This window comes from Erythranthe guttata, chromosome 13 (genome assembly GCF_056151865.1).
Source record: "Erythranthe guttata isolate IM_541 chromosome 13, IM_541, whole genome shotgun sequence".
Lineage (NCBI taxonomy): Eukaryota > Viridiplantae > Streptophyta > Magnoliopsida > Lamiales > Phrymaceae > Erythranthe > Erythranthe guttata.
Genome location: NC_142545.1, coordinates 15,174,055 through 15,186,782, shown reverse-complemented (window position 1 = coordinate 15,186,782; position 12,728 = coordinate 15,174,055). Strand labels below are relative to the sequence as shown.

The following is a 12,728-nucleotide window of genomic DNA, read 5'->3' as shown; positions in this document are numbered from 1 at the left end:
ACCAATCTAGGTAATTGAGGCCATTGAGTTTATTGTCGAGGATTGACTTTATGGGATTCTTAGATATGATTATCTGAGAGGTTTAGAGAATAGTATTATTAGAGATTCGTATTAAATGAATTTTACAATTAAATGTTTGGACTTATGTTATTTAATTGTTCTCCCAGTAATTTTATCGAGTTCCACTTCCCTTTAGTAGACAAACGAGAAAACCGATTTTTCTTAATGAGCTTTAGGTCTAATAGACAAATATAACCCGTAGTTAATCTAGCCCGATTATATTTGCCCAAAGGTAGATCACAATCAATCATATCCTTTATATGACCCTAAAGTAATTTTCCTCATACTTGATAATGACCTTAGTTAATCTCACGAATTCAAAATCTTTGTGTGTCAAGTCTAACCTACCAATCAAAGATGTTCATAGAACTTATACCAAACCAATGCAGTCTCTAGTTAATCTAGCCGACCACGTCAATCTAGCATAACATTTTCTATGGCAACCTTCATCGTTATGTCAATTGAATTACTGTTTACTTTACCATAGCACTCCCCGCTAACACGGCTTACTGGACTATAGTAAAGGGCTACACATAATTCAAATGTTGGCAGAAGGAAAGAAAAATTCAACAAATTGGTTTTTCGTTATAGCTTGAAATAATTCTTAATTAGATTCAGAATGAGGTAATTTTAGAAAAAGTTTTATCTCAACAGAAGGTTTGGATTGGTCAATTTGATTCCTACATCTATGTTCTCTAAAGGTATATGAAAACGCATATTGTCATAAGAGGAACATAAGACCTAACTATATAAATAATTACATTAATTAATTATCGGGTTATTCAAAATAATTATAGGACCTTAACTAGCATAAATCAATCAAATAATGTTGCTGGGATTCTCGGTATTGCTGGGATTCGATATCGCTTTTTCGATATTAGGCTCAACAGATTCATCTGGAGCATTCTCACCAGGAGCCACTTGGTTCGAGGGTTCATCGATTTTCCCTTTTCTTTTTCTAGGAACAACGTCATTTGATCCAATAGGTCTACCCCGTTTTTGTCGTGGCGGATCATCATTCATTTTTGCATGTTCTTTAGGAACAACGATCCTAACTGGCACATTCACAGCTGGAATATAAGACTTCGTGACTTTACTAGCATCATCAAATGCATCAGGAAGTCTATTGGCAATATTTTGTAAATGAATGGTTCTATGGATCTCATTTCCACATTCAGAGGTACATGGGTCTAGATGAGATAAATATTGCTCACACCATATAAGATTCTCGATTGGTTTTTGTTTATCATTATCACGGATATTCTAAATATCCTTACCAATCGGTATAAATTATGTCTCATGAAAATGACAATCCGCAAATCTAGCGGTTAATAAATCACCCGTCATTGGTTCCAAGAACCTAATAATCGACGGTGAATCAAATCCAACGTATATGCCAAGTCGGTGTTGGGGACCCATTTTACTCATTCTCTGGGGAGGAATTGGCAGTTGCACAGCGCAACCAAATATGCGAAGGTGCGAAATATCGAGCTCAAAACCTAAGGCCAATTGCATTGGGGAATGCATATGATAAGCGGTGAGAAGTAATTTAATCAGTGTTGATGCATGCAATACTACATGACCCCATGTTGCACTAGTGAGTTTGGATCTCATCAGTAAAGTACAAGCAATTATTTGGACACAATACAATTAAGAATTGAGTATAAAGGGTTAAGGGTAATATTGTTATATACATGAATTTTTCGTTTATTTATAATAAATAGTAAAGAAACGGGCTTATTGGTGAAAGGGATATAGCCCATAAACCTAGAATAATAAAGATGTGGAGTTATGCACAAAAACCCCATAATTAAAAGAAAAGAAGAAAAAAGAAAAATCAAGAATCCCAAATAGGGCCAAAAGCAGCGATCCCAGAAGCTTTGCATGCATTGACCACGTCCTTGCTTCCATGAGGATTACTTGTCACAATCACCACCTCTGCCCCAAATTTCTTCGCCGTCTCAACCGTCATCTCCGACACATTTGGCCGCCCAAGCACGGCGGTGTCGTGAACAATAACCTTCTCCTCCGGGTGCCCACTCATCCATTCCTTAATCTCTCGTCCGAAATTCTGCTCAACCCCTTTGTCACCCAAAGCAAGCACACGTCAGCCTTGCATGGCTGCAGGAGAAACGAAAGGAAGACGCAGATTCCAGAACCAGTGGCCACCAAAAGAACCTTACCGTACATGTTCGTTAGATACGGCAACCCGGCGAAGTGCACCTGCAATTCGTTGTCTTCTATAAATACCGGTGCTAATGTTGTTTCCGACAATTAGTACGGCTCTTTCGACCCTACACACAAACACTAGGTGGATCTTCTGCTGCCATGTGTATTTCTTTGTATATAGATAATAAATATTTAAGGGATTTGCATTTTACCGTTTGAAAATTGCTATTTACCGTTCAAACTTCAAAGACTCTCTCTCTCTAAAAAAATCGCTCTCAAGACGATTTCATCACAAATCATACTTATTGGTGTGATATACGAACATAAATGAGTTCATCGGATGAAGATCTGGATAGCGGACACAACGAGGTAAAAATTCCGTCTTTTCGATCGAAAAAAATGGGCTAAACGTTTAAAAGCCCAACTCGGGCGCCCGACGGTGCAGTGCACGCCCATGTTGGGCGTGCAGTTGGCTCTTGCACGCCCATTACGGGCGTTTGTAGGCCAACTGCACGCCCAACATGGGCGTGGACTGCACCGTTGGGCGCCCGAGTTGGGCTTTTGGCTTTGAAACGTTTATTTTTTTTTTTTTTTTTTTTATCAATTTTTTTACGTTTTTTTCAGGACGATACGTCTACAATTGAAGTTGATCATACCGATTATTTTACAACAACTCAGTTGTTTGACTCGAAGGATGAGGTAGTGGTTTGGGCGAGGTTCGTTGCAAGAGGTTTTTTTGTGAAAATGCTAAAACAAAGTTGTTCTAAAAAAAAGATTTTTCTGACTTGTGACCTATACGGGGAGAAACGAGAATGTCCATCAACTAACCCAAACGCGCGCCCGAGAAGGATCGGTAGCAAAAAAAGAAACTGTGGTTTTCAAATTGTCGGAGAGCTACGGTCGAACGATAGATGGGAGGTCAGAGTAGTATACGGGAAGCATAATCATTTTCTAATATATGGGAGGTCAGAGTAGTCTACCAAAGGCGTTGCGGAGTCGACGTGAAGCATGGGATATTATAAATAGTGTTTGATTTAGTTTTTTTTTTATTGGAATGAATGTATTACTATTGACATTGTATGTTATTATTATTATGTTATGATGTTATAATGAGTGTTAGTATGTTATTATTATTATTATTATTATTATTATTATTATTATTATTATTATTATTATTATTATATTATGTTCTAATAATAATAATAATAATAATAATAATAATAATAATAATAATAATAATAATAATAATAATAATAATAATAATAATAATAATAATAATAATAATAATAATAATAATAATAATAATAATAATAAGCTATTTTATTAAACAACATATTAATAATAATATTAATAATAATAATAATAATAATAATAATAATAATAATAATAATAATAATAATAATAATAATAATAATAATAATAATAATAATAATAATAATAATAATAATAATAATAATAATAATAATAATAATAATAATAATAATAATAATAATAATAATAATAATAATAATAATAATAATAATAATAATAATAATAATAATAATAATAATAATAATAATAATAATAATAATAATAATAATAATAATAATAATAATAATAATAATAATAATAATAATAATAATAATAATAATAATAATAATAATAATAATAATAATAATAATAATAATAATAATAATAATAATAATAATAATAATAATAATAATAATAATAATAATAATAATAATAATAATAATAATAATAATAATAATAATAATAATAATAATAATAATAATAATAATAATAATAATAATAATAATAATAATAATAATAATAATAATAATAATAATAATAATAATAATAATAATAATAATAATAATAATAATAATAATAATAATAATAATAATAATAATAATAATAATAATAATAATAATAATAATAATAATAATAATAATAATAATAATAATAATAATAATAATAATAATAATAATAATAATAATAATAATAATAATAATAATAATAATAATAATAATAATAATAATAATAATAATAATAATAATAATAATAATAATAATAATAATAATAATAAGGTTTTGAACAACATATTTTATTAAACATAAATTTGCCTAAAAAACGAAAATCAGGTCTTGAACACCTAAGTATCCTTCGTCCTACGCCTGCGGTGAGAATGTCGCCCCTGAGAGGGTCCTGCATCCCGATCGTCAGCATCAACACGGTCCAACTGTAGATACTCAGCGAATGAGCGCACATGTCCTGGATCATCATGAAGAAGTCATCGGGCATACGCCGATATCCTGGAATAGTAGACGGAGGCAAATTATCGTAGAAGTACGGATCTGCAGGAGGACGAATCAGGGGTCCTTTCCCTTTTCCCAGTCCGATTTTTTTCGCCCAATTAGACATCCTGTAAACATAAATTATATTAAATTTATTAACTTATTTTAATTCAGAAAAAAAATATATTTATTTAAAAAAAAATTAATAATAATAATAATCGAACGCCCGGTTTGGGCTTTTCCCGGCCGAACCGACGCCTGGACCGGGCGCCGGTTCGCCCGGGAAAAGCCCAAACCGGGCGTCCAAAAACTGTTTACACGCCCAAGTCGGGCGCCGGTCGCCTGAACGGACGCCCACTTTGGACGTCTGTTCAGGCGGCGGGCGCCCGACTTGGGCGTTCGTCCATTTTTTTCGAAAATATATTAGACCCAGGAGAATTACAAACTTTGTGCTAGGCTTGAAATATTAATTTCCATTTTTTTTTTTTTTGATTTTTTTTGTTTTTTTTGTGAGATTGTATTTAAATTGGGCTTCGACTCAATCCACAACCCAAATCAACTGGGATGCTGGGCTGCCTTTTTGTATTCCACAGGCCTGAAATATATAATTTATTGCATTCAACACAACAATACTTAGGGGTGGGTTTTTTTTACCAAATTGCCCTACCAACCCGATGCCCTACCGTACCGTGCCGATTCTCTACCGAAAAATCTCTACCGAATTATTACCGTACCCTACCGTACCCTACCGAAATGTTTTGGTAGGGCAACGGCACTTAACATTATTAAAATGGTAATGCCCTACCGTATCGAAAATTATTAATAAATAAATTTTTATTTTAATAATTCAATTTATTATATATAATTGATGTTAAAAGTTTTTATGTTATAATTTTATTTAAGAAATATTTTACATTAGGTAAATTTAGAACATATATTTAGCACACTTATATTTTAAAAATTAGTTTTGTACATTTTAAACATGTATACCTTGAATTGCTTTGAAAAAAATTATATTCAATTTAGACTTAAATAATAGATAATATAAATTGGTAATTACCATTACCATACCCTACCGTACCGAACTTTTGGTATACCGAAATCGGTATACCGAAGTTTTTGGTAGGGCAATGGTAATGGATTTCATAATACCGAAATTTCGGTATTGGTAGTGATTCGAGGGGTTTGGTACGGTTGCCCTACCAAACCCACCCCTAACAATACTTACTTAAATTAAAGGGTAAATTCGAAAACCCCTAAACTAGGCTAAATAACAAAAAAGGCCTCCACCTATTCATAATTACTCAAAAAACCCCTCTGATTAGGTTAAATTTTCTTACCCCCAAAATGTGGTAAATTCATCTAAATTGATGTGCTTTGTACGGTTAGTTAAAGCAAATCGGATAACAAAATATACATAATAAGGCCCCGTTTGGTTGGCAAGATAAGATTAGTTAAGATAAGATTAAATAATTTAATGAGTCTCAATTATTTTATTGAAGCTTGAAACAAACGTCCAATAAAAAAACTCATTAGAAGACAAGATAAGCAGTAATTATATAATTTTGGCGGGTCGACCCGGCAATTTGTTGAGAATACGAAATATCAAATTAAGTTCAACTATTTAGTTAATCATTGTTTATCTTGACAACCAAACGGAACCTAATAGATTATATTAATATGTTACTTAATTTGTTCACCCTTGTGCATATGTACAACAGTTCAAGGGTATACTTTCAAGAAAATGAAAACAACTAAAAAGAAGAGGAGATAAATTGAGTAAAAAAAATTCATCAGATAAAATCTCATAATAGATAAATTAGGTAAATAAGAATTAAAAATTAAAATCATTAATAATTTCTGATCTTCCTATGTTGGGCCAATTGTCAATGCTTCAATCTTCCCAGCAATTTTCTTTTTCAAGTTCTTCATCAGAGCAGTCGTATCCATTTCTCCCACCACTATCAACTTTTGATCACTCAAATCTGCAGTAATGGAATCCAAACCTGTTTTTTTTTTAAATATAAATTAATTCAAATTTTTGGATTATGATAATTGATAATGCATACGAAAATTTAGGACCTAATTAATTTTTAAGGCATACCTAAAATGTCAGAAGCTGCTTCAATTGCCTTTTGCCTTGTCTTTTCATTCGTCATGGTCAACACCTTCATTACCACCTTCTGCTATATAATTTATTAATATATTTGTCACAAAAACAAAAAAAAATTACATGCATGATTTTGGTCATATATAATTACTTGTGTTTGTGTGTATGATCGAACGAGGGGAGATGGAGGTAATGGTCTACTATATATATGTTATACTAGGTGAAATACACTAGGTAAATTTTTATTATGCATGCATATATATACACAGGAAAACACACACATACACATTGGTGTGTGTAGATCAACGGTAAAAAATCACCCGATATAGTCTTCACCGGGTAGAGTATAGAAAAATAACCGAGAGGTGACATATAGCATAGGAAAATTAACTGAGCCATTGGGAAGATGGAGCGTTAAAAATGAATGAAGCTTAGCTTGTGATAGCAATTAATTGGACTTTTGAAGGGGTTTTTATAATTTAATTATTTCTAATTGGTTTGATTAATTTATGTTTTTTTTTTTTTACATAGAAGATCATATAGCAAATCAACATAATCATGGAACTTTAGGCAAACAAAAAACAGGAATATTTAGTAATTTTGTTAATTTGCGTTGATATTATGATAAAATATATATATATATGACCGCCACAAATGGCAAATAGGTTGACTTCTCTAGAGTCTTTCTTTCTTTGTTTGTTTTTGACAACGACTTGAGGAGAGTCTATAGACCACGAAAATATGACTATGACTCTTAATAATTACTACTTATATACGCGTTGACCTTGACATTTTCAGTCTCAATTTTCTTATAATAGCATATTGTATATTTTTTACATTATTTTACACGTCATTCTAAATAAAGAATTCTTCAATCATCAGAATTGTTTTTATCAACCAACATATTTCAAAACTACATTCAAACAAAAATCCACCGTATATTTTAATAATTAAAACTAATTCATTTGATTTAATTTGATTGAGACACATTATTTATATATGTTAATTGTACTCTTATCAATTCCAATTTAACCTAATATGTTTCATATTTAAATAAAATATATCAGTTACATATAATCGATTGCAGATTCATTCATTACAAAAAAAAATTATAATTATCTCTCTCTAATTTATTAAAAGAATAACAGATGTGGATACAAAGATGAATTTTGTATCATACTTAAAAAGTTATTTTATAATTCCATGAATCAACCAACTATATAAGTGCATCACTCTCGTATAATAGTTTGCAAACGATACCAGAGACATTGACATACAGTGATATATAGCAAAATCTTTATTTTAAAATCATATGAGAAATTAACACAAATTAAAGGTACATAATTATGATTACATGATATAGTAAAAGAGGAAATATAATCATGATTATTATTTATTAATAAGTTAAATTACAATTGTATATCATACAAGTAAAAAAAAAAAAAAAAATCAAGAATCCCAAATAGGGCCAAAAGCAGCAATCCCAGAAGCTTTGCATGCATTGACCACGTCTTTGCTTCCCTGTGGATTACTCGTCACAATCACCACCTCCGCCCCAAATTTCTTGGCCGTCTCAACCGTCATCTCCGACACATTTGGCCGGCCAAGTACGGCGGTGTCGTGAACAATAACCTTCTCCTCCGGGTGCCCACTCATCCACTCCTTAATCTCCCGTCCGAAATTCTGCTCGACACCTTTCGTCACCCAGAGCAAGCACACGTCAGCCTTGCATGGCTGCAGGAGAAACGAAAGGAAGACGCAGATCCCAGATCCTGTGGCCACCAAAAGAACCTTACCGTACATGTTCGTTAGATACGGCAACCCGGCGAAGTGCACCTGCCGGACCCACAGGTGGGTCGGCGGGTTCGCGACGAGGGATTTTGTGAAGTCACCGACGGCGCCGGCGAGCATCATGTGTTCTTTCTTATCGTCGGAGATGATTCCGAATGCGTGCCACTCGGAAAACGGGGACGGGCTGATTCTGCCCAGGATTCCGGCTTTAACGCCGCCGTCGAATTTGATGATGGAGGCGTGGCCCGACGGAGACGACATCCGTACAGGGACCCTTCTCACGGTCAACCATGGAGTAATGATTAGAACAGTGATTCCAACTGTGAACCAGAATTCCTGAGTTTTGGTCAGCCTTGACCAAAAGTCGTCGCTGACGTAGGATTTCGTCACCGGGTCAAAGGAAATAGTTAGCGTGACGAAAACCCATAATAGCGCCAGAGCGGTCCAACCGGCGAATCTGTGGGTTCGCTCGAAAACGTTGTGGTGGAGGTGGCGGATTAGTGGGAAAGCCGCCAGACAGGAGAAGCCAAGAAGGCCGAGAATTGCGGAAGCGACGGCGACGATCTCCGGCGAAGTGTTCTCCCTGTCTTTGAGGGTTAGAACCAACGCGTAAACCAGCCATGCAACCGACGAAACGCCGCAGCCGCTGTGGACCCCGCCGAGACACTGAAGAAACGACGTCGTTGCAGTTTTGACACGCAGAGGAACCCACCACCTCCCGAGAACCTTAACCGCCGCCCAGAACACGATCCTCAGAAACGCCTCGCTCCGGCATAAAACCAGAGCGAAGATGTTGGCGATGGAGAACAACGCCGGTCGGTTTCTAGCGTACGAGAATTGATCAGTAGCCGCAAGAACAACGCCAGTTATATTCAGAACCAAGCAGACCACAAAGAGCCGCTTGTAAACAGTGAACAACCCCTGGTCGAGGAGAATCACAGACAGTCTCGACGATGAAGATGGCTCTTTCCGAGGAAGTGGCCGCGGCGGCAAAGAAGAAACCTCCGCCGCCGCCGCCGCCACTTTCTCTTGATCGGCTAACTCATGGCCTTCTTCAATGTCGGCGAGAGTTTCGGCATCTTCTTCATCGTCTTCGTCTTCATCAACGTCGCAGAAATGGCTGCTGGTTTGGCTCACGGAACGATGCAGGGATAGTTGGGAAGATGCATGAGCAACCCTAGAGAAGCTTCCCCATGGAAGCCAAGATGACCTAATTGATCTGCTATTACTATTAATGATCGGTGCAGAAGGAATGGCGAATAAGTCTGCATGGGGTTTTATTTCGAAAGCCACACCTCTGCAACTCGAAAACCTACCTAACTTTTCATGGTTTTCCATTTCTTCTTTTTTTTCTTTTTTTTTTTTTTTTTTTTTGGGGCATTAAGAAGAGTAATTAATGGAAGAAAAGAGATTAGTCAATGTGAAATATATTGAGAAAAGAATGAACTTTTGTTGTTGTGTGGTTTTTGGTTGTGGAGGAAGTGATCTATTTATAAGCCCCAAGGTCCAACTTAATTATTGCTATTTTATAATTAAGAACTTATAAGTGTTGTTTTTTAAATTAACAACAAGTGTTAAACAATTGTGTTAATTTTTGGTCAATCAAGTTCGTAATGACACGGTTGTTAAACTTGAACATGGATATATATGGGATTAAATTATAAACGGATGACCCGTTTTAATCGGATTCCACCCCAATAGTTCACATGTGGATTTATAGCCTCTCTATTTCTTTTTCACTCTACATCCTTTGATTTGAGGGAAGTTAGATGCTACAATAGAATATTTAAAAATCATAATGTGCATTTAATTAATAATTATCGTATATACATTTGATTTTGATCCATTTTTTTATAAATACAAATCGTAAATTGAAATTTTAAAAATCGGATTACACGAATAATTTTGAAAAAAAAATCGAACCAAAATTGTAGGAAACTGGAAATGCAATTTGGAGTCGGCAGGATTAAGAAATAAGGTAAAAAGAAATATTTGAAAGAAAAATAAATAGAGCGATAAATTAAATAAAAACAAGGAGATAATAAACATATATTTATGATTTTATATTTTTTTTATTACTTTTTTCAAACATAGTAAATAATCAGAACAAACATTTAAATTATGATGGATGGTTGAATTTGATATATGGAAAGATGTCTGGGGAGTTAGATGCTACACATGATTATTTACATCATGTGATTATTAAACTATTTGGGGTTAAATAACTATTCAGTGAACATACATACACATGTGTGCGTGTGTTGATTTTATGTAGATTTACGATTATTACTCATCCCGGTAAATAACCAAATGCAGTATCTAGATAAATGTCATTCGTATATCTCTGACATATGGAGGATTTAACTAATTATTAGGGTTTTAGGCATTTAACAATGCAATTAAAAAAAATCAAATTGAGAGATCAAGTCAAACAATTCTTCAAGTTCCGAATTTAAGCTCATACTAGTATTTCACCCGTGCGTTGCACGGAGGTCAGTTTCAAAATAAGAAAAATAAACTTATGTAAACGATTATCTCTTTATAACAATACCAATTCAAGTAAAACAAAATAGAACGAAATAAAAAACAAACTTTATCTTTTAATTTAGAATTGTAACATATAAAATTAAGTTAAATATTACAAATAAAAAAACATGAAGCGCGCAAAAGACGATATCAAGATTCAGTGAAATCGTTTAAAACATATGGTATCACTCTATTTCTTGGATTGCAATCTACTACACCATGTGAATCTTCTGCAAAATAATTAAGGTAACAAACAACAAACACGGTAGCAGAAAAGTAACACAATAGATATTCAAATAATCTGCAAGTTTATGACTAATGACGTTCAATTAGTGAGGCACGATACTCAAACAACAATAAAACTTATATATATAGCAAGAGATATGATGTATACACCACTATTAGTACTGATACCAATGTTAATACCAATACCGATGCCAATACTCATACCAATATTGTAACCAATAGTGATATTAATTCAATTAATATTGATACTAATACTAATACTAATACTAATCTAATACTAATACTAATACTAATACTAATACCGATACTAATAATGATACTAATACAAACATTAATACTTAAACTGATACTGATACTGATACTAATACTAATACTAATACTAATACTAATACTAATACTAATACTAATACTAATGCTAATGCTAATACTAATACTAATACTAATACTAATACTAATACTAATACTAATACTAATACCAATACTAATACTAATACTAATACTAATACTAATACTAATACTAATACTAATACTAATACTAATACTAATACTAATACTAATACTAATACTAATAAAACTAATACTCATACTCATACTCGTACCAATACTAATACTAATACTAATAATAAAACTAATACTAATACTAATATTCATATTGATACTAATACTAATACTAAAAATAAATCTAATATTGATACTAATACTTACAATAATATTAATACTTACACTGATAATTATAGTGATATTGATACTAATACTAATACTAATACTAATACTAATACTAATACTAATACTAATACTAATGTTAATACTAATACTAATACTAATACAGATATTAATACTAATACCGATATTAATACTAATATTAATACTAATACTGATACTAATAGTAATACTGATACTAATACTAATACTAATACTCATACTCGTACTCATATCAATACTAATACCAATATTAATACTAATACTAATAATAATACGTACTACTAATACTCATATTGATACTAATACTAATACTAAGAATAATACTAATATTGATACTATTACTGATAATAATACCGATACTTTCATTGATAATGATAGTTATATTGATATCAATATTAATACTAATATTAATACTAAGAATAAGACTAATACCGATACTAATACTAAAAATAATACTGATACTTATAGTGATGCTAATAGTGATATTGATACTAATATTAATATTAATAGTAATACTAATACTAATACTAATACTAATACTAATACTAATACTGATACTAATAACAATAATAATTATGATACTGATACTAATACTTATACTCATATTGATACTCATAGTAATATTATATTAATACTAATATTAATACTGATACTGATACTGATATTTACACTAATACTGATACTCATAGCAATATTAATATTAATACTAATATTAATACTAATACTGATATTGATATTGATATTAATACCGATACTCATAGTGATACTCATAGTAATACTAATACTAATATTGATACTCATACTAATACTCATACAATACTGATACTCATACTAATATTGATACTCGTACT

General features: G+C 32.2%; 1 protein-coding gene across 1 annotated transcript; it reads right to left on the bottom strand.

The window, feature by feature from the left end:
* Positions 1-8,053: 8,053 nt before the first annotated feature.
* LOC105968529 (adenylate-forming reductase 03009) lies at positions 8,054-9,778 on the bottom strand. The gene has a single exon (XM_012993163.2). It carries the CDS (start codon positions 9,739-9,741, stop codon positions 8,062-8,064), a length of 1,680 nt encoding a protein of 559 aa, XP_012848617.2. The 5' UTR covers positions 9,742-9,778; the 3' UTR covers positions 8,054-8,061.
* Between the last annotated feature and the right edge of the window lie 2,950 nt (positions 9,779-12,728).